Consider the following 23,423-nt stretch of genomic DNA (forward strand, 5'->3'; position numbering starts at 1 on the left):
GTGGTTCATTTTTTAGCACGTCTTTCTTGTCTCCTGACTGGCTGGCGTTCCCAGCCCAGTTTTCAGAGGGCTCTGCCTCAGGACGAGGCAGCCAGGGGTGGCCAGTCCTCCTTGCCCTTTAGAGAACAGGACCCTGCTGCCTCAGACCTTTACCTCACCTCCACAGGCAGTCAGTTGCCCATTACCCATGTGGCATCAGGAGGCCTCCCTGCTGCAACCGGGTTACTTATGTCAGAAGGAAATGTGACTTCTCAGAACAAATGGGTTTTCTTTTTAGAAACTTGAAAGAAGCCACTGAGATTTGGGGGCTGCACATAAATTTTTTTTGTCACTCAGACAGAAAAAGAGATACCTGCTCAGTCCTCATGAACATTCTCCCCTCCTGTGCCCCCATGCTCTGCAAGTTAACTTCTTGATGTCCATCACCTTCAGGATCAGGTCCAAGCTCTGCTGACTTTCTTTTTTCTTTTTTTTTTTTCTTTTTTTAAGAGATAGGGTCTCTCCACATTGCCCAGGCTGGTCTCGAACTCCTGAGCTCAGGCGATCCTCCCGCGCCTCCCAAAGTGCTGACATTACACATGTGAGCCATCACGCCTGGCCTCTGCTACTGTTGCTGTGCTGTCAGACTCTGTCCTCAGCCTCTCATCCATAGAGAGGCCCTACTTTAGAGGGTGGTGAATTAAACCGCATGATGAATGTAAAGTCCTACCTGTGCATTCCTGTCATGTAGTCCATGCTCAGTAAATGACAGTGTCCACAGGAGGACAGTAGGGGTTAACAAATAGCAAGGATGTAGAACGCAGGCTTTTGGCCATTGCCTGAGCAGGTTATAGTCTAAATTTGGGGTCTTGGGAGAATAATAGGTTTTTTTTTCCCTTTTTTTTTTTTTTTGAGATGGAGTCTTGCTCCTTTGCCCATGGGGTGATCTCCACTCACCGCAACCTCCATCTCCCGGGTTCAAGCGATTCTCCTAGTTCAGCCTCCCGAGTAGCTGGGATTACAGTTGTCCACCAATGTGGCCAGCTAATTTTTATATATTTAGTCGAGATGGGTTTCACCATCTTGGCTAGGCTGGTCTCGAACTCCTGACCTTGTGATCCACCTGCCTCGACCTCCCAAAGTGCTGGGATTACAGGCTTGAGCAACTGCGCCCAGTGCATAATAGATTTTAAAAACTGGATTTTCCTTATTTACTTGTTCCTTCTCATACTTCACTGGGATGTTAATGTGCTTGGGGCCTATAACCCACCCTGTTTGGGGATCCCAAGGAAAACAGAGGGAGTAGTAAAAAACAAAACCCCCAAAGAAAACAGCTCTGAGGGAAGCATTGTTGGTTTCTGAGAGGAGGAAATTAGCACAAATTCGCATATCCTTCATTTCTTCAGTTTAGAGTCACCCAGGAGGCTCCTTGTCATTTCTCCCATTGATTTCCTTTTCCCCCATACTCTCTGTCAATTCTTTTTCTTTCCAGGAGTGACAAGTGCTTTACACACATCATCTCATTTATCTTCATGGCTGCTCTGTGAGATGGCCAATCCCACTGTTCCTATTTTACAGATGAGGAAACCGAGGCTCAGAGAGGCTCTAACTGACTTGTGATCCCACAGCTGGCTAATGGCAGAGCCAGGATATGAGCTGAGGCAAACCCTACCTAGACTGCTCAGGTATCCCCTTAGCAAAGTTCTAGCCAGCCAGGTAGGGATAGACTCAAAAATGTGTGGTCAAAGGCAATAGAGAGCTTTCCCATAAAATGAATAGCAGAGAGGAAGTGATAATTGCCAGCCTCTGAATGTCAGCAGGGCTGGTTCCTGCTCTTGGTGCTCTTCATGTTTTTTCTCACCATGACCCCCTATGGAGTGTACTATCAGCAGCCTCATGTTTGCGATTCTGAGGTCTAGAAATTGTATAGCTTTGCCAAGGGCACAAACAAGGAATTGGCAGCATTGGAGTTGAAGTCTCTCACTGAAGCATCATTATTCCTGATCAATAGGCTGCTCTGTCCCTCAGTAATAGTTTAAGTGGAAGGAAGAAGCTTGAGTGACTTGGTTCCTTTCTCATAGCAAATATTGAGTATAAATCTGGTTCAAAGTTGAAGCAAATGGATCTTGTTAGGCAGACACTGCAATACATGAATTTCTCTTTCCTTTTATTTTATTAAAATAAAAGTTGCAGCTGGGCTTGGCAGGGCGCACCTATAGACTCACCTACTAAGCAGGCTGAGGCCCCAAAAAATACAAATAGTTCAGGCAGGGTGACTTACACCTGTAACCTCAGCACTTTGGGTGGCCAAGACAGGAGAATCACTTCAGGCCAGGAGTTTAAGACCAGCCTGGGCAACAAAGCAAAATCCCGTCTTAATAAAAAGATTTAAAAATTTGCTAGGCATGGTGGTGTGTGCCAGTAGGCCTAGCTACTCCAGAAGCTGAGGTGAAAGGATCACTTGAGCCCAGGAGTTTGAGGCTGCAGTGAACTATGATCACACCACTGCATTCCAGCCTGGTGACAGAGCAAGATCCTATCTCAAAAAAATTTAAGTTAAAATTAAAAAGTAAAACAACAAACAAAAAAACGTTGCAGCTAGTACTTTCTATTAGTGTTCTCTTGGGACAAAGCATGAGAAGCCCTCACTTGGCCAGGTGTGGTGGCTCACGCCTATAATCCCAGCACTTTGGGAGGCCGAGGCAGGCTGATTTCAAGGTCAAGAGATTGAGACTATCCTGGCCAACATGGTGAAACCCCATCTCTACTAAAAATACAGAAATTAGCTGGGCATGGTGGTGTGTCCCTGTAGCCCCAAATACTTGGGAGGCTGAAGCAGAAGAATCACTTGAACACAGGAGGTGAAGGTTGCAGTGAGCCGAGATCATGCCACTGCAGTCCAGCCTAGCAAGAGAGCGAGACCCTGTCTCAAAAAAAAAAAAAAAAAAGCAGCTCTCATTTTTACCATGATGTTAGAAAGCTGTCTGTTTTTACAGCTGCCTCGAGTTCTTGCAGTCCCCATCATCTGTGGGGCCCTGCCACTGTCTTTGCTTTGTTTTAGAAATAACAGCATTACAGGAGCAGAGACCAATTTCCTCTTGCAGGCTCTAATTAGAAAAAAAAAATTTTTTTTTTTTGCTTTAGTTGAATAAAAACTATAGGTGATAAGCTAAGCAGGTGGAGGAGGGAGGAGACATAAAATACATCTTTGTAGTCCTGGGCACAGTGGGTCCTCAATAAATGTGTTTCCTACTCCTTCCTTAGCATATACTGTCCTCGCTGTCCACAAGGAATGAAATCATAAGAGGCCCAAGAATAGGATGAGTTAGAGGATGCAATGAAGGGGAAAGATGGACGCAAACACAGTATAAGGGCTTTTGCAATGCCAAAATTCAAATGGGGCCGTTGAGATTAAGGAAAAGAAATGGAAGGTCCGTGAGCTTGGTTCCCTGGCCTCTTCCTGGAAGGGACCTTGCACCATCTTTGGCATTTGTAGATGATACAACTGCCTTAACAGGGTTAATTCCAAAGTATGTGCTGGGACAGAGACATAGTGATGGACACAGTACACACAGGACCCCTGCCCTCCTAACTCTACCTCTTCCTATGTATAGAGTTGAGGGCAAGTCATCTAAATGTTCTGAAACTCAGTTTCTTCATCTGTAAGATGGGACTAATACCCACCACAAAGGGTGATTGTGAGGATTAAATGAGATGGAGTATATAAAGTACCCAAGGCTGTGCTCAGCAAGTGCCAGGTACTTGGTGAATAGTAGTTAATTATCCTGTGGTAGAGCAAGTCTGGGGCTCTTTGGGGGCCGTATGGAGATGGGTGGGAGACAGTTCCATGCCCACAGGGAGCTTTAAGACAAGCACTTTGTTGGGTGCTAAGTGATATCATTCCTATCTGCTAAGAGAAGAGAGTGAGGCATGGTGGTTCATGCCTGTAATCCCAGCACTTTGGGAGGCTGAGGCAGCTGGATCATGAGGTCAGGAGATTGAGACCATCCTCATGCCTGCAGTCCCAGCTACTCGGGAGGCTGAGGTAGGGGAATTGCTTGAACCCTGGGCGGTGGAGGTTGAAGTGAGCCAAGATTGTGCCACTGCACTCCAACTTGGCGACAGAGCAAGAGTCCATCTCAGAAAAAAAAAAAAAAAAAAAAGAAAGAGAAGGTGGGTCCATGCCTAGTTGTTGCAGAGGTGAGGGTTGAAGAGGAACTTAATTTGGCAAAATTAAGACATTAGCTCTGGGGTTCCCAATAGCTGACCACACATGGCCTGTGACAGTTGACCGTGCACCTTGAGATCTGCTAATGTTCCATTGCCCAGACTCCTTTTTTCCTGGTTGCCATTTAATCCTGATAAAGACGCATTTCTCAGGACTTGCTGCTGTAAGGTCTCTGTGCCAGGTGGATGACCACGATCTGCTCTGGATGTGAAGGCAGGGGTTGTTTCTCAAACCATCAGTACGAGGGCAGAGCAATTTTCCAAGTTTTACAAGTTAGTGGAGGGAGATGAGAGATCAAATAATGGTCTTCCAGAGTGAGATGACTCAGCCTGGTCTTTTCCATTCTTGCTGGTCAGAGACATTCTGGGGCGTGGGCAGGCATCAGCCTCAAAACAAACCATAGACTTTCCCTACCAAGTTGGGCAAGGCCAGGCCAGAGGAAACTTGTAGCAAAGAAAGGCGGGACCATGCCTGGCAGCTGAATGCCAATACAGTCAGTCTTGCCTTTGGTTCTGTATCTCTGGAGGTAGATGTGTTTCAATGTCCTGCACACCTGTGTATAATTGTGTATTATTATTCGTGAGATGATGATAATTAGCATTGCGATTAAAGTGGCGGCAGGCTTTGGTCTCAGGCATCTTAAACTTAGATCTCAGCCTGCCATTTTCTGTGTTTCCCTGGGCAGGTGGCTTGCCCTGTTTAGGACTTAGTTTCTCTATCGATAAAACAGTTAGTAGGGCGGGGCACAGTGGCTCACACCTGTAATCCCAGCGCCTTGAGAGGCTGAGATGGGTGGATCACCTGAGGTCAGGACTTTGAGACCAGCCTGGCCAACATGTTGAAACCCTGTTTCTACTAAAAATACAAAAATTAGCTAGGCCTGGTAGCATTGCCTGTAGTTTCAGCTACTCAGGAAGCTGAGGTAGGAGGATCACTTGAGCCTGGGAGGTGGAGGTTGCAGTGAATTGAGATTGCACCATTGCACTCCAGTCTGGGTGACAGAGCAAAGCTCTGTCTCAAACCAACAAAACAGGTCAGGCGTGGCAATTCACGCCTGTAATCCCAGCGCTTTGGGAGGCCGAGGTGGGCAGATCACGAGGTCAGGAGTTTGAGACCATCCTGGCCAACATGGTAAAACCTGTCTCTACTAAAGATACAAAAATTAGCCTGGTGTGGTCGCATGCACCTGTAATCCCAGCTACTTGGGAGGCTGAGGCAGGAGAATCGCTGGAACCCAGGAGGCAGAGGTTGCAGTGAGCCGAGATCACACCACTGCACTCTAGCCTGGGCAACAGAGCGAGACTCTGTCTCAAAAAACAAAACAAAATAAAACAAAAATACAGTTAATAGTTCAGTACCTACCAGGGCTGTTGTGAGGTTTGAATGTGAGGCTGGGTGAAATTCTGGGCACAAAGTGTGGCACACGGAAAGCCCCTGTTCCAATGGGATTTCCCCTTAATGTGTCCCTTGGCCCTGGCCTGGGTAGCTTATGGCATAGCTAATTGAATGGAATTCCTGCCTCTTGGAGGTCTCAGTTCCACAGGGCAGCTGGGAATGGCCTTCAAGGGAGACGGGTACTTGATCAGATGTCACTTTCTGCTTGAAACCACCAGTGGTCCTGGAGGTGAATACCAAAGTTTTTATGTGATGCCTTGCTGACATCTCCTCTGTGTGTCTGTTCTTTCTCTGACCTTACCAGACTGTTGAAATTCTTCACTCCTGTGTTCCTGCACTGGGTTCCTTGCATGTGCTGTTTCTTCTACCTGAATCACTCTCTCTCAGTCTCCATCCCTCCTTTGTAATCAGACCTTCCCTGACTACTAAACACCTCCAGTCTAGGTCATGACATGTGTCTTCAGGAACACTTAGCTTGTGTAATTAAGTGATGGAACCTCTTACCCACTAGAATTCTGCTCCATGAGGGCAGGTGGTATCCCTTGCAGAGGCCTTCCATCTGGACTGGACTCAGATTCTACTGCTTTAACCAGCTTGCACCCCACCCTACCACTGAGCAGTCACTGAGGCAAGTCACCTCATCTCCCTGGTTCTCAGTTTCCTCATCAGCCAGATGGGGGTAAAAAATGTACCTGCCTCATGGGGTTGTTGTGTGGATAAAGCTGGGGAGGGGGGAACCCACTCAGTGCCTGGTGCTTGACAAGTACTCAAAACCATTACTATCTGTTTTAGCTGTCATCAAGATAGGCAATAACAGTGAGTTCTTTTTTTTTTTTTTTTTTTTTTTTCTTTGACAGGATCTCACTGTGCCACCCAGGCTGGATTTGGAGTGGCGTGATCATGGCTCACTACAGCGTCAATCTCCTGGGCTCAAGCGATCTTCCCACTTTAGCCTCCTGAGTAGCTGGGACTATAGGCATGCACCACCATGCCCAGCTGAGTTTTGTATTCTTCATAGACATGGGGTTTCATCATGTTGCCCAGGCTAGTCTTGAACTCCTGGGCTCAAGCAGTCTACCCACCTTGGCCTCTCAAAGTGCTAGGATTACAGGCGCTGTGCCACTGTGCCTGGCCAAGAAATAATGGTAGTACATTTAAAAGGTTCCCTACAGGAGAAAACTACATCTGTGCCTCATTTTGCAAACTGAGGCTCCCATCCATTTACCATGATCCCAGAGTGGAGAACGACTGTGCTGGTTTATGAATTTCCTCCACAAGGCTTTGTCATCTCAAGGTTTTACACCCTGTGGTTCCTGTCTCCAGAATGGATAATAGCTTGCTATAGGCATTGGTCTGACTAGCGACACAAGCTCTATCAGAATCACCCCTGGGTGTTGGATGCTTGCATTGGACAATGCCTGAGCTCCCCTCACCCTCCCAAAGGGCCTTTGGAGTTTAGGTCATGTCCCGCCTTGGGACAGGGCTCAAGTTGGATTTGAACTCAGGTATTTCCCACTCCACATCCTCTCTCTGTCCTTCCACTCCCCCACTCAGCCTTACTCCTCAGGTTTTCCTGTAACCCAGATTATGAAAGCAGAAAGGACTTGCTCCCAAAGAAGCCTTTTAGTAGCACTTGGAGAGCATTGCTTAGGCCTGAACAATAAGACTGATGCCCAGAAGCGTCACCATCCCCTGGATAAGACCACACCAGGTTAGTGTTACTTCATCAACTCCACACTCCACACCTTTCAAATGCCAAGAAATGGGAGGGGGGAGCACCTGTACAGTGCATTGCTACAGGCAGAGAGTTGAATGTCTCTTCTAGTAATTTCACTTCTGGGATTTTATTTTAATAAATAACCAAAATGTGTGTTTACATTTGTTGTGCAAAGATTTTTGAGGCTGGATATGGCTCATGCCTGTAATCACAGCATTTTGGGAGGCTGAGGTGGGTGGACTGCTTGAGGTTAGGAGTTCGAGACCAGCTTGGGCAACACAGCGAGACTCTGTCTTTACAAAAAAAAAATATATATATATATATATACAAAAATTAGCTAGGTATGGTTGGCGCACACCTATAGTCCCAGCTACTTGAGAGGCTGAGGTAAGAGGATCACTCGAGCCTGGGAGGTCAAGGCTGTACTGAGCTGAGATCGTGCCACTGCACTCCAGCCTGGGCAACAGACCAAGACCCTGCCTTGAAAAAAAAGAAAAAAGATTTTCAGGCCAAAAGTGGTGGCTGAAGCCTGTAATCCCTGCTTTGGGAGGCCAAGGTGGGCAGATCACTTGAGGTCAGGAGTTTGAGACAAGCCTGGCCAACATGGTGAAACCCCATTTCTACTAAAAAAAAAAATAATACAGGCTGGGCATGGTTGGCTGACGCCTGTAATCCCAGCACTTTGGGAGGCCGAGGTGGGCAGATCAGGAGATCGAGACCATCCTGGCCAATACAGTAAAAACCTCATCTCTACTGAAATACAAAAAAATTAGCTGGGCGTGGTGATACGCACCAGTAGTCCCAGCTGCTCAGGAGGCTGAGGCAGGGGAATCGCTTGAACCCAGGTGGCGGAGGATGCCGTGAGCCGAGATCGTGCCACTGTACTACAGCCTGGGTGACAGAGCAAGACTCTGTCTCAAAAAAAAAAAAAAAAATTAGCTGGGCATGGTGGCGGGTGCCTGTGATCCCAGCTACTCTGGAAGCTTAGGCACGAGAGTCCTTGAACCCAGGAGGTGGAGGTTACAGTGAGATCACACCATTGCACTGCAGCCTGCATGGCAGAGTGAGGCTCTGTCTCAAAAAACAAATTTGTTACTAAGCATTATCCTGCTAATAAGAAATGAGGAACAAGCCAAGTACCAGTCGGACTGATAAGAGGCCACATGCATTCAATGGACCAAATGGTATTTAGAAATCATGTTGCAGAAGAATATTTCATGACAAAGGGAAGAGTTCACAATATGTTAAATGAAAAATCAAGGACACAAATTAACAGTGGTTACCACTTGGGGGAGTGATTGTGGGTGGGTTTTCTTACTCTTTGTACCTCTGGTATTTTCTACATTGCTTTACAATGAGTAGTGTTATAGAAGCAGAGGGTTTTAAATGTAAGGTTACACACGACAGACGCTCAGCAAGTGTTAAAGGTGTCCGGTGGTTACTAGGTAGCTGGGGCCTGTGGTCTCAAAGTCCCACCCTTGACCCTGGTTGTGCTTTCTCCTGTGGCTGCTTTCCCCGAAGGTGCTACCCAGCCCCTTGCCCCGGCCTCTCTCCACTGCTTTTCTGCCTGGGGTCAGTCATAGCTTATCCTCAGCCCATCCAGGTGGGGGTCTCTTGCAGAAACCTTGGCTTCCCCAATTGATGATTGATGATGTTTGTGAAGTAACTGCCCCGATCCCATCCTAGCCTTTTTTTTTTTTTTTTTTTTTTTTTTTTTTTTGACATAAGGTTTCTCTGTCAGCCCAGGAGGTCAGAGTGCAGTGGTGTAATAGTGGCTTACTGCAACCCCAAACTGGGCTCAAGCAACTCTTCTGCCTCAGCCTCCTGAGTAGCTGGGACTACAGGCATACAACACCATGCCCAGCTGATTTTTAAATTTTTGGTGGAGACAGGGATCTCACTTTGTTGCCCAGGCTGGTCTTAAACTCCTGGCTTCAAGTGATCCTCCCACATTGGCCTCCCAAAGTGCTGGGATTACAGGTGTGAGCCACTGCATATGGCTTTCTCATCCTGTGTTGTAGTTCAGGGAGAGGGAGCTGAACTCAGGAATGGGAATGGGCCCTTATAAATAAACTGACCATTTCGAGGAGAAAAGATGACTGACCATCAGAGGCTCTGAGAAAAGATGACTGACCATCAGTGGCTTCTGGAGTCTTCAGTTTCCAAACTCTGTGGACAGCACCCACATTTCCTGCCTATGCCCTCTCTCACCCCCAACAAAGGACTGTCTTTGGGTGTATCATCTCTCCTACCACGGACTCTGTCTGTCTAGGACCGAAGCCCTCCCCAGCCCCAAGCCTGCCTTAGAGCTAAGCATGGCACAGACGGGAGAGCTGCCCATAGAAACCCTGTGGGTCAAATTGCTGTGCTGCTAATCTAAATATCCTGCTTGCAGATGTGTCCTGCTTTCTGGAAACCTGAATTATAAAACAGAGGAAGTCAAGGCATTTGCCTTTAGTAATAATAAAAAGGCACATTGCCTCTGACTGTTTACAGGTGAGTGAGTCTCATCTCTCACTCCGAAGCCAGTGTGATGTCTTCAAACTGTAGCTTCCATCCCGTCGTGCCTCTGTCTGAACCTTTCGGTGGACAATGTCTAATGTCTCCCCTTGGCCATCAAGCCCCCTCCAGCCTCCTTCTCCCCCTACCTCCCTGTCCACGGACTTGCAGAGTGTGGCCTGTGCTCTTCCACCGCTGAGCTTCCACACTTTGTCTTCTCACCTCTCTCCTGCTTGGTTCCTTGCCTTGTCAGGGCTCAGCCCAAGCCCTCTTTTCACAGGAGGACTCCCTTCTGCCTGGGCAAGCGCTTCTTCCAGGTGTCTGTCACCACGTCCTGCTCCCTAGCCGCCTGGTGAGGGGTCAGTCGACTATCTCCCTCATCGGCTCATACCCTCCATGAGGTCAGGGACTGTGTCTATCTTTGCATCCTAGTCACTGCTGTCCCCAGAGCCTAACACAGTGTGTGGCATGTACTAGATGCTCAAATAATTGCTAAATTGAATCTAATGCAAAGACAACTTTTCTCTTTGACAAGGCTGCCTGGGTAGAGCACCAGGTGTTGGCTGGTCGATCCGAAGCGACTGCTGAGCTCAGATGAGGGAGCAAGGACTTCAGAGGGAGGAGCAGCTCTTTGCTTAATTAATACAATTACCTGATAAACACAGCTGGTTGTTGTATGGATTTTGTGCATTCGGGAGGAAGGAGAATGGCAAAAGGGTTCTTGGGGGGAAAAGGTTGAGGGCTAGGGGTCTGGACACAGGGGTTGTCCTTGGAAATGGAGTACTGGGGATAGTGTGTTCCTTGAACAGGAAACTGGTGGGTCATAATGCATTGGGTCTGGAGTCAAGGAACCCTCTAGAAGCTGTAGTGGGATGAAGCTGCAGCTGTTGGAATACAAGTTGGTTTGCTCAAAATGTCCAGTTTCTGGCCCAAAAGTGGGCTGCAGGCCAGGAAGAGGCCACCCAGCACTGCGGGACTAAGCACCTGCAACAGAAAGCAGAGGTTGCTGCGAAGTAAATCTGGGAGTTCTGCATCCCAGCAGCTGCTGTCAGGACAGGTGGCCTCCCGGGGAGCTCTCAACCCTCACCCAGCTCCTGCACCTGGGGAAGAGCCTTAATACCTTGGACTGATCCTCTTTCTTCTGTAAACAGGGGCCAGACTGTGATCCTCGGGCTCTGGGGGCTGGCTTCGCCTCGCTGAACTTCAATTTCTTCATTTGAGAAGCGGGCCGCACAGACCCTACATCTTAAAGGCTGTCGTTAATGTTAATTTCCATCAAGCACCTAAAATGCACCGCTGGCACCACGTGTGAGCAACTGATGAATTTTTGCTTTTTAGCGTCAGGGTTTACCCTTTCTTAAGAGTCCAGTAACTGCAGTCTAGGGCACTCTTTATTTCTGGTTTTAATAGGTGGTGAGGACCTTAGGCGTTCGTCTGTTGAATGAATAAATGCCTGCAGAAACTCGTTTTAGAGTCCCATGTTTATTTCCGCATGCTCGACCCAGGCCTTTCAGGCTCGGCGTCCACCTGCAAGCCGGCGACTGAGAGAGCCTGCTGGGCGCCGGGCTTCATGCAACTCGAGGCTCATCCTCATTCTCACCTCTACCGTCGAGGAAAGCGAGGCTTGGGCGAGACCTGACACGCCCAAGATCAGCCCAGCGGTGGGGGTGGGGGCTCCTTGTGCAAGCTCTGGCCCCCGCCCGCTAGGGCAGCCTCTCCCACCCTGGCACGAGAACCGTCCCACTCGGGTACCCGTCCCTCGACCTGCCCTCGGGGTTTCCGCGGCGCGTTCTCTTGAGGGAGCGAGGGCCAGGATTGTTTACCCCTCCTCCGACTTGCTCAATTATCTCCGCCTGAGTCTGGTTTAGGCGGCGGCGGGGGAGGGATGTCCTGGGGTCCCCACTCTCCTCTTTCGGGCCTTCCCACAGACCCAGGCCGTGCTTGGGGAGCGGGGGTACCGAGCTGTACTGTGGCCACTTCCAAGTCCTGAGCCTCCCGGCTGCGGCACCCGTGGGGGTCCCCAGCCCGCCTCCAGCCCACGTGGCCGGCCCGGCCTCCCCGCCCCTGGCCCCGCCCCGCCCCGGGGAGCCGCAGCAGCAGCTGCCGCCTCCGCGGTGCGCTCTCCAGCCTGGAGAAGCCGAACCAGCGCCGGGACCGAGGTGAGTGCGGGAAGCAGCCGGGATCCCCGCTCCCCCTCTAGAGTCTCCTCGGCCGGACACCCCTTTGGCAGGACACTAGATTCCCCCGGAGTGGGACCCTGTTCCGGGCTGGTACTTCCTTTGCCCCGGTCTCCCCAGCTGGACCCCCCACTCCCACCTCCGAGTTACCCAGCCGGGTCTCGGCGCCCCCGGCGGGCCCTGAGGGCTCCCTGGTCTGGGGTACGACGAGCGCACGGGGGCGCACTGGGCGCAGCGCAGGTGGCAGTGCCACAGCCAGCCCCGACCAGCCGCCGCTCCTGCTGGGGACCCCGACTCTGGTCCCCGGGTAGCCCCTGGAGCGAAAATTCCCGGAGCCACTTCCGGGGAGGGAGGCGCCACCTGTCCTGGGACGCGCCCCTTTCGCTCAACTTTCTCCTCCTGCGCGGCGGGGCCACCGCAGGTCAGCGTCGCTTCGGGCGCTGCTCGTGGCGGATCACAGGACTGCCGGTCACTTCGCGGCGGGGGAGCCGGGCTCAGGGCGCTCCGGGCGGCGGGCGCCGGATCAGCCTGCCTGAGGCCCTTGTCCCGGCGGCTGCATCTTTTAAACCGAGCGGCCGGAAGATCCCGGGATAGGACGCCAGGGTGGCGGACGCCGAGGGGTTAAGGTCAACGTGGGTGCCAGAAGCAGGGTGAGCGTTTTCTGAGGCTGGAAGCTGATCGAACCGGGTGGAAACGGTTCCCCTGGGCTTTGCGGTGGTGGAGAGCTGCTCTCGCACTATCATTGGACCCATCTTGTGCTGGAAACAGAGCGGAAACAGAGCGCCTTGTTCCTAGAGGACTCGGCTTGCTGGATTTATTCCCTGGCCCAGGTTTGCTTCCCGCACTCGGCCAGAACGGGAGAACTGCCAGACGGTAGTTGCCCTTGAATGTACCAGTAGAAACTTATTTTTGAGCGTTTCGTGCACTACCAGGTATAACCACTCTCTTCCCTGAGGTGTGGAAGAGGAAAGCTTCGCTGGGTCTTTGTCTTAGCTATGTAGTCCTCGGCAAGTTACTTCATTTATGTCTCAGTTTTCTCATCTATAAAATGGGGATGACAGTACAAACCTTAAATAATTGTATAGGGATAAAGTGCTTAAAATACTGACGGAGACAGGGTAAATCCTCTGTGTTAGCTGCTCTTGTGATTATTATCACTGCCATCTGACAGCGCGTGCACAACCCGAGCTTCTCAACGAGGTGGGTTTGCAGGCTGTTGCTCCTTCCCGGTCTTCTAGTACGGAGCTGGTGGTGGTTACACCGTAGCCATGGTGTTCCCTTCCGCACTGGGAAATTTGAGCTTTGCTGTAACACCTCCTATGGCTAACCAGCCTTGTGCAAAGTATATCTCAGAATGTGGGATTAGAGATGACTTTTGTCAAGGGCATTGTTGGGAAATGGGGTCTTGTACCTTCTCTGGAAGCTCTGGGGTGTGATTGGGTGTTTGCCTCTTGTGGGGGAGGGACTGGTAGATTCCACTTGATTCTTTTAGGCCTTGTGTCTCCTGACAGGCTGACATTGTCTAGTCTCTGTGTGTGGGAGTATATTTAAGGGTCCAGGGACCAGATCTTGCCTCCTTCTCCCGTATTCATTCATCTCTAGCAGATTGCCCCTCCCATCTGTAGAGTTTCCCTGGGCTGCAGCCATTTGGTGTCTTCTTCTTGGCAATTTAGTTTCTCTCTTCTGAACGCCACAAATAAGAGTTCTGAACATGGAGCCCTGGGGAACCTCTTGAAATGTACACGAGGCTCTTGAAGCACAGTTGCTTATTTTTCCAGAGGTTTCCCCTTATATTGTATTCTCCACGAGGCCGGTGCCCCAGAAAAGTGAACTCTGAACTGCTGGTAGGGACGTGCAAGTTCTTGCTCCCAGTTACATCTCAAGTCCCTAAAAATTGGGGGCTGCCCTTTGGGCCCCCTCCCAGAACACACTTTTCAGTGGGCAATACAGGTCAGCCTTAACTTGATTAATTAGGGGAAAGAGAGGCAGGCTGTGAGGTTAGGGAGAGTTGACCTGTGGCGAGACCTTTAGGCTGGGATGCAATTCATGAAAATTTGAGAGCAGGTTTTCAGAAGACTTCTCAGGACCTTTGCTCTTGCTGTTCCCTTTAGCTAGCATGCTTTTCCATCACTTCTTCCATGTCAGAAACTTTCTTGCTCTTTTGCTCAGATGTCTTCCCTTTACAGATGGTTTTTCTAACCACTCTGTCCAAAGCAGCCCCTTCCCCATTAGTCTGTCACACTCTTTCATTATATTTCATTCATAGAGCTTGCCCGAGATGATCTTATTCATGCATTGATTTCTGGGTTGTATGCATCCACCCAGAGAAGAATGCAGGATTCAAGAGGGCAGAGGTGTGTTGTCCTGTTCATTACTGACTCCTGGCTCATGGCATATGGCAGGTGCCCAATAACGCTCCTGAGTTAATGAACACCCATTGACTGAAGTGAGAAAAAAATAAAGAAAATTAAATATTGGATCCCTTTTCTTAATGGTTTATAAAAATATTCTTTAATTAGTATCACTTCACTTGCACAGGTTGAAACTCAAGTGAAATGAGATTTTTTGGGGGGATTACAGGTGCCCACCACCACACCTGGCTAATTTTGTATTTTTAGTAGAGATGGAGTTTTGCTGTGTCGGTCAGGCTGGTCTTGAATTCTTGACCTCAGGTGATCCACCTACAAAATTCTGCGATTACAGGCAAGAGCCACTGCACCTGGCTGAAAAAAAAATTTTTTTGAGAGAGAGTCTCACTCTGTCATCCAGGCTGGGGTGCAATGGTGTGCAATGGTCTAGGCTCACTGCAACATAAGCCTCCCAAGTTCAAGTGATTCTCCTGCCTTAGCCTCCCAAGTGGCAGGGATTACAGGCATCCGCCACCATGCCCGGATTATAGGCACCCATCACCACGTCTGGCTAATTTTTGTATTTTTAGTAGAGATGGGTTTTACCGTGTTGTCTAGGCTGATCTCTATTGATCTCCTGACCTCATGATTCACCCACCTTGGTCTCCCAAAGTGCTGGGATTACAAGTGTGAGCCACTGCACCTGGGCTGAAAATGATATTTTTAATATATGCATCTAATCTATTGAGTCAGTTCAAGTTTCTTCATGGAATAATACCAGCATGGTGGGTGGAGTGGGGTCTGCTGTGGAGACGTTTTGTGACAAGCTTTGTTTTCTTCTTTACTTTGATGAAATTGTTTATTCAGTTATAAAAATGGGTACACATTTCTTTTTCTTTTTTGAGGTAGGGTCTTGCTCTGTTGCCCAGGTGGCATGCAGTGGTGTGATCTTGGCTCACTGCAACATCTGCTTCTCAGGCTCAAGCGATTCTCCCACCTCAGCCTCCTGAGTAACTGGAACTATGGGCATGCACCACCATGCCTAGTTAATTTTTGTATTTTTTGTAGAGATGGGGTCTCACTATGCTGCCCAGGCTGGTCTCGAATTCCTGGGCTCCAGTGATCACCTGCCTCGGCCTCTTATAGTGCTGGGATTACAGGCATGAGCCACCATGCCAGGCCCATTTTTATTTTCTTAGGGAAAAAAGACTGGCAAGACTGTTACTAATTGATGTAATAGCTACACGTGTCTTAGCCACTTAGCTCATTTATTTCATTTATTAAAAAACATTTATGGAGAGAGGGCTACTCTGTGCCAGGCATTGCCCTGGTGCTGACCACACAGCAGTCAAGGAAACTGACAGCATTCCTCCCTTGTGGAGTTTCCATCCCAGTGGGGGAGATGGACAGTAAACAACAGAGATCAGCAATAAGCTATGACGGGGAGTGGCCAGTGTAATGGAGATGAAGCTGGGGAAGGAGATCCAGAGTGATGGGATGGAGGCAGAGCTGGCTTCCGTCCGAGGAGGTCTCTCTGAGGAGGTAGCACTGGGGCAGAAACTCAGACGAATGGGGAAGCAGCCTCAAGGACAATTGCATGCAGCCTCATTCCATGCATATGGAGCCCAAGGTTGTGGTCAAACTTCCCAGTGTGGCCAGTCACCTCTTGAGCACTGGACATGGTCTGTCTCACTGCAGAAGGGGAGGGAAATGAGGCAATGTAGGCAGAACTCTCCTCCTGTCACCCAGGTCCTGGCAGGTGGCTGGAATAAGATCTTGGCATTGTGTGTTCTGATTGTCAACTAGAAGCCTTGCACCTACCTTTACAGGGTGAGACCCGACCGATGATGTGTTCTTAAACTGCCACCTTGGAAATGAACATGAGCCTAGGGGTCATTGCTGGAGTTATAATCCTGTACCTTCTAAGACTTGCTCCACTGTACCTTCCCTGGAGGTGGACTCCTTCCTCTTCTCTGTCATTTGATTACCTCACCTCATCACCTAGTGGCACTCACCTAAAGGGAAAGTAGTTACTTAGTGGGCTTTGACAGAAACAATGAGATGGGTGGGCACGGTGGCTCACACCTGTAATCCCAGTACTTAGGGAGGTTGAGGTGGGTGGATCACCTGGGGTTGGGAGTTCAAGACCAGCCTGACCAACATGGAGAAACCCCATCTCTACTAAAAACACAAAATTAGCTAGGCATTGGTGGGTGCCTGTAAATCCTAGCTATTCGGGAGGCTGAGGCAGAAGAATCACTTGGACCCAGGAGGCGGAGGTTGTGGTGAGCCAAGATCGCACCATTGCACTCCAGCCTTGTCAACAAGAGCAAAACTCCGTTTCAAAAACAAAAACAAAAAAAACCCAAAGAAATGAAAATGTATAGGATTGGCGATCAGGAGATGCATGCTTCCCACTCTTTCCATTGATGGATCGACTGATTGATCAATTGATGTCATTTAATACAGTGTAAGGTTCCGGGGGGGGGCTAAGAGTGTGAGATCTGGATTGTGTGACCTTGTGCCAGTAACTTGGCCTTTCTGAGTCTTGATTTCTTTATCTGTGATATTTGGGAAGTGGTGCCACAGGGAGGCTTCTTGGAAAAAGTGATATCTAAGAAGATGCAGAAAGGAATGGCTATGAGTCACCCCCGGGGTGGAAGGGAGAACATAGCACGTGCAAAGGCCCAGAAAAACAGCTGCCAGACTTTCATAGGATTCCCGTTGATTACAGCTGTGCGTGTATGTGTGTGTTGGAGTATACAGTAGAGAGGGACCTGACAAAGCAGCCCTCAATAAATGTCAGTTGGTTTGAGTGGCTGCACGCTGTGCTGCTGGGCTCAGCACCTATATCCTCATATAGCCTCCACAACCATCCTGTGGCACAGGTCCTCTCATTATCCTCATCTTCCAGATCAGGACATTGAGGTATGGAGTTATGAATAACTTGCTCACAACTGCCTTGCTGTATCAGGAGAGCTAGAGGTGAAGAAGGTCTTCCCAGATTTATTTGGGATGCAGCAATGTCAAGGAGATGGCTGTTTGTAAATATCTCTGACAGGTCTTACTTTGTTCGCACATCCCCATGCAATGTCAGTTCTAGGAGGGCAGAGGCTGCTCCTGGCAGAACACCTGGACCCTGGCATAATGCTGGTGCACAGTGGGATTTGTTGGGATGTTGGGTGGGTGACCCAAGGCTTCTGGGTAGCCATGGAATGAGTCTGGAAGAGTCCAGTGCCTTCATCTCCCAGATGTTTCCTGGTTTTCCAAGGTGGACCTACAAGTGAAGGCAGAACTGGACATGGGGCCCAAGTCAAAACCCGAATGCTCCAGAAAAGGAGGCCGGGGCATCTGGCTGAAGTCGATCCCTGAGGGGCATGCAGCACTCTTGCAACCTGGCTGCTGAGTGCACTGTTCTGATTCATCTTCAGCCACGCCCCACCACCAGTCATCCAGGATGCTCTAACAGAGCCAGACCCCACAGTCACCCAGATACTGCAGAGGTTCACATGTTTGCTCCTGCTGTTCCCACTACGTGGGGTGCTCGTTCACACGTGGCCACTTTCACAGCTTCCCACACTGCCCACCTCCAGTGGCTTTCTCTCTCTTTCCTTTCCTTTTGGCTAGAAACATAAAGAAGAAATCCTGATTATATTCTTATTGAACACACATGTAAACATATCGGAAGTTGTAGAGTAAAAAATAATTGCAGATATAATGTGCTGAGATTTAAAAAGAAAAAAAAAATGGAAAAAATTCCCACATTTCCCATCCCAGGCTTGCTTCCAGAGAGAATGTTTGTGATCGACTGGGCACAGATTTCTCTTGCTTTTGTTTACAGGCATGGGTACCTGTGAGTATCTTTAAAAACTAACATAATGGGCTTATTTTGTGTGTATTGCTTACCAACTAATGTGTTTCTATTTGTTTATTTAGAGATGGAGTCTCACTCTATTGCCTAGGCTGGAGTGCAGTGGCGCAATCTTGGCTCACTGCAACTTCTGCCACCTGGGTTCAAGCAATTCTCCTGTCTAAGCCTCCTGAGTAGCTGGGATGACAGGCATTTGCCACCGTGCCGGGCTAATTTTTACATTTTTAGTAGAAACGGGGTTTCACCATGTTGCCCAGACTGGTCTTGAACTCTTGACCTTATGATCCACCTGCCTTGGCCTCCCAAAGTGCTGGGATTACAGCCGTGAGCCACTGCATCTTGCCTCTTTTTATTTATTCTTATTCTTTATTTTATTTTAATTTCACTTTTTGAGACAGAGTCTCACTCCATTGCCCAGGGTGAATTTCAGTGGTGGCATCTTGGCTCAGTGCAACCTCTGCCTCCTGGGTTCAAGTGATACTCGTGCCTCAGCCTCCCTAGTAGCTGGGACTACGGGTGTGTGCCACCACATCTGGCTGATTTTTTTTTGTTGTTGTACTTTTGGTAGAGACAGGGTTTTGCCATGTTCCTCAGGCTGGTCTTGAACTCCTGAGCTCAAGCAATCCTCCCGCGTCAGCCTCTTGAAGTGTTGGGATTACAGGCGTGAGCCACTGCCCCTGGCATATATACATTTTAATTCTTTATTTGGCCTGGACAGTGCTAACAAATAATGTTTTCCCATTTAGTTATGTCCAAGAGTGTTTTCTTTGTCCATACCCTGGCTCTCCCCCCGCCCCAGGGAAGAGTATAGAAACTTCTGTGGACATATGGTTTTATTTCTCTTGAAAATATACCTAGCAATGGAATTGCTGGGTATATGGTAACTCTATATTTAACATTTAGAAGAACTGTCAAACTGTTTCCAAAATGGCTGCAGTGTTTTACAATCCCACCAGCAGTGCACGAGGGTTCCATTTTCTCCACATCCTCATCAACACTTGTTATTATCCATCTTTTGATTATTGCCATCCTAAATGGGTATGAAGTGGCATCTCACTGTGACTTTGATTTGCATTTCTCTGATGGCTAATGATGTTGTCTTTTCTTTCATGTGCTTATTGGCGATTTGTATATCTTCTTTGGAGAAACGTATATTTGGTCTTTTATCCTTTTGTAAATTGGGTTATATGTCTCTTTTTATTGAGTTGTAAGATTCTTTATATATTCTGAATTTTAGTCCCTTATCAGCTATGATTTTTAACTATGTTTTGCCCATTCTGTGAGTTGTCTTTTCACTTTTCTGATGTTCTTTGAAGTACCAGGTGTTCTTTCTGGTGTTCTTTGAAGTACCAGGTTTTAATTTTGGTGACATTCGACTTATCTATTTTTCTTGGGTTGCCTGTGCTTTTGCTGTCATATCTAAGAAACCTTTGCCTAATGCAAGGTCATGAAGACTTACACCTATATATGCTTTTTTTTTTTTTTTAGATGCAGTTTCACTCTTTCACCCAGGCTGGAGTGCAGTGGTGTGATCTCAGCTCACTGCAAACTCTGCCTTCTGGTTTCAAGTGATTCTCCTACCTCAGCCTCTCAAGTAGCTTGGATTATAGGTGCCTGCCACCATGCCCAGCTAATTTTTGTATTTTTAGTACAGACAGGGTTTCACCATGTTGGTCAGGCTGATCTCGAACTCCTGACATCATGATCCACCCACCTCAGCCTCCCAAAGTGCTGGGATTACAGGCGTGAGCCACTATGCCAGCTGTATGCCTATATATTCTTTTTTTTTTTTTTTTTGAGATGGAGTTTCACTCGATACCCAGGCTGGAGTGCAATGGCGCGATCTCGGCTCACTGCAACCTCCGCCTCCTGGGTTCAGGCAATTCTCCTGCCTCAACCTCCTGAGTAGCTGGGATTACAGGCACGTGCCACCGTGCCCAGCTAATTTTTTGCACCTTTAGTAGAGACGGGGTTTCACCATGTTGACCAGGATGGTCTCGATCTCTTGACCTCGTGATCCACCCACCTCGGCCTCCCAAAGTGCTGGGATTACAGGCTTGAGCCACCGCGCCCAGCAGATGCCTATATATTCTTTTTTTTTTTTTTTTTTTTTTTTTTGAGACAGAGTTTCACTGTTGTTACCCAGGCTGGAGTGCAATGGCACGATCTTGACTCACTGCAACCTCCGCCTCCTGGGTTCAAGCAATTCTCCTGCCTCAGCCTCCCGAATAGCTGGGACTACAGGCACGCGCCACCATGCCCAGCTAATTTTTGTATTTTTAGTACAGACGGGGTTTCACTTTGTTGACCAAGATGGTCTCGATCTCTTGACCTCGTGATCCACCCGCCTCGGCCTCCCAAAGTGCTGCGATTATAGGTGTGAGCCACCGCACCTGGCCTATTCTTATAAGAGTTTTATAGTTTTAGCTCTTAGATTTAGAACTTTGATCCATTTTGAGTTGATGTTTGTATGTGGTGTGAGGTGGGGGTCTAGCTTCATTTTTTTGCATATGGAAATCCTGTTGTCCCCACACCATGTGTTGAAAAAGACTCTTCTTCCTGATTAAATTGTCTGGACGCTTTTGTCAAAAATCAATTTACTATAAATGTAATCATTTCTGTACTCTCTATTCTAGTCCATTCATCTATATGTCTATCCTTATACCAATATTGCTGTCTATACTGTCTTGACTACTATAGTTTTGTAGTAAGTTTTGAAATTAGGAAGTACAAGTCCTTCAACTCTGTCCTCCTCCTTTTTTTTCTTTTTTTTTTTGAGACAGTTTCTTACTCTGTTGCTCTGTCACCCAGTTGTGCAGTGGAGCAATCATAGCTCACTGTAGCCTTGACCTCCTGGACTCAAGAAATCCTCCCACCTCAGCCTCCCAAGTAGCTGAGGTGGGAGGGTTGCTTGAGTACAGATGTGTATTCTGATTACTGAGTACAGATGGATGCAACCACACCCAGCTAATTTTTTTTTTTTTTTTTTTTTTTGAGACGGAGTTTCGCTCTTGATACCCAGGCTGGAGTGCAATGGTGTGATCGCGGCTCACCGCAACCTCCGCCTCCTGGGTTCAAGCAATTCTCCTGCCTCAGCCTCCCGAGTAGCTGGGACTACAGGCGCGCGCCACCATGCCCAGCTAATTTTTGTATTTTTAGTAGAGAAGGGGTTTTACTTTGTTGATCAGGATGGTCTCGATCTCTAGACCTTGTTATCTACCCATCTTGGCCTCCCAAAGTGCTGAGATTACAGGCGTGAGCCACTGTGCCCGGCCTAATTTTTAAATTAAATGTATTATTATTTTTTTACCCACTGGGTCTGGCTATGTTACCCAGGCTGGTCTCAAACTCCTGGGCTCAAGCAATCCTCCCACCTTGGCCTTCCAAAGTGCTGGGATTACAGGTGTGAGCCACTGTGCCCAGCCTGTCCTTCTTTTTCTAGATTATTTTGGCTATTCTGGATCTCCCTATGAATTTTAGGATCAGCTTGTTAGTTTCTGCAAAAAGGCAGCTGAGATTTTGATGGACTTTGTATCGACTCTGTAGATCACTTGGGGAGTTTTGCCATCTTAGCAATATTAAGTATGGAACCTGATTTCCTTTTTGCTGGGGCTACTGCTCAATCAGCTTCCCTATTCACTGAGTCTTCTGAGTAGGCATTCTGAGACACATCCATCAAACTGCACAGACAAAAATCCAGGGATATAAGCACCTCTATTCCTTGCGAAAGAAAGTAACACAGTATACTATCGTGTCTAATTTAAGGCATGGATAAGACATTTAACTCCTGAATTTGTGAAATGGGAGTGCATCTGGCGCTGGTCACACATATGACAGATCTGGCTTTGCTTCATGCTGAGGGTGGGATAGAGATCTCTAAGATACTCCCATAACCCCTTGCTTCATGCCTTGAGAAATGTGGTGGGAATTGGGAGCCCCCACTGCCCTGGAGGCACCAGGTGGTGGTAGGAGGATTGGACCCAGGCTCCATTTTAACTTGTTTTATCTATTGGGCAAAGGGATAGGATTTCAGCTGGGGAAAGAGTTCTACTAAAACAACCTTTGCTCCTCCCCACCAATTCATTCACATCATAGTTTGAAGAATGGAATAAAAATAAAAAGGGAGTAATATCACATATTAGAAGTTTAGCTTAGGCCAGGCACAGTGGCTCGCACATGTAATCCCAGCACTTTGGGAGGCTGAGGTGTGAGCATTGCCTCAGGCCAGGAGTTTGCAGCCTGGGCAGCAAAGCGAGACTCTATTTCAACAAAAAATTTAAAAATTAGGCAGGGCGCAGTGGCTGACGCCTGCAATCCCAGCATTTTGGGAGGCTGAGGCAGGCAGATCACAAGGTCAGGAGTTGGAGATCAGCCTGGCTAACATGGTGGAACCCTGTCTCTACTAAAAAAATACAAAAATTAGCCAACCATGGTGGAGTATGCCTGTAAGCCCAGCTACTTAGGAGGCTGAGGCAGGAGAATTGCTTGAACCTGGGAGGTGGAGATTGTAGTGAGCTGAGATTGCACCATTGTACTCCAGCCTGGGCGACAGAGCAAGACTTCATCTCAAAGAAAAAAAAAAAAATTGTTGACTGTGGTGGCACACGTCTGTAGTCCCACATACTTGGGAGGCTAAGGTGGGAGGATAGTTTGAGCCCAGTTGTTTGAGGCTGCAATGAGCCGTGATCACACTATTGCACTCTAGCTTGGCGACCCGGCAAGATCCTGTCTCAAGAGAAAAAAAAGCTCAGTTTACACCCCGACATGTACTTATGTGTTCCAGATGTAATGCTCTGGCACAGCACAAATACATGATTTTATTTTCAAGAAAGAAGAAATAAAAAACAAAGTGCCTATATTTGTATCACTTGGAATCTTGTTCTCCAAACTTAAACAACAACCTGGGAAAGTACACTTGAAACTTGAAATTCATTTCTACCTCAACTCAGCTGGGGTGAGGAGCTCCCATTTTAAACAAACAATGCTTACGTGTGTGTGTGTGTGTGTGTGTGTGTGTGTGTGTGTGTGTGTGTGTGTGTTTGAGAGACAGAGATTAGAGTTATTTATTGCAGCTGTTTCAAAAAGCAATTTTAAAAAGCACTAATTTGGACTGACTTTTTAGTTTGTTTCTGGGAGGGGAGAAAGTTACATGCAATAGAATATATGTTTTGAGGTCTTCAAAATCTCAGATCTTTTGCTGAGCAGATTC

The 23,423-nt window shown here is 48.1% G+C and overlaps 2 protein-coding genes across 2 annotated transcripts in view; one reads left to right on the forward strand and one right to left on the reverse strand.

The window, feature by feature from the left end:
• The first annotated feature begins 11,935 nt into the window (after positions 1 to 11,935).
• The window catches only part of ARHGEF3 (Rho guanine nucleotide exchange factor 3), a 341,163-nt gene continuing 329,675 nt past the window's right edge, over positions 11,936 to 23,423 (forward strand). The window contains exon 1 of the mRNA XM_074403626.1: positions 11,936 to 11,977. The gene's annotated coding sequence lies outside the window, so the exon portion shown is untranslated. The remainder of the gene's footprint in view (positions 11,978 to 23,423) is intronic.
• On the reverse strand, positions 17,072 to 17,646 carry SPATA12 (spermatogenesis associated 12). Its single transcript, XM_003945190.4, is given in 4 exon segments — positions 17,072 to 17,376; positions 17,379 to 17,415; positions 17,417 to 17,604; positions 17,607 to 17,646. Coding segments are annotated over 4 exon segments (570 nt in total).

This window comes from Saimiri boliviensis, chromosome 8, assembly GCF_048565385.1.
Source record: "Saimiri boliviensis isolate mSaiBol1 chromosome 8, mSaiBol1.pri, whole genome shotgun sequence".
Classification (NCBI taxonomy): domain Eukaryota; kingdom Metazoa; phylum Chordata; class Mammalia; order Primates; family Cebidae; genus Saimiri; species Saimiri boliviensis.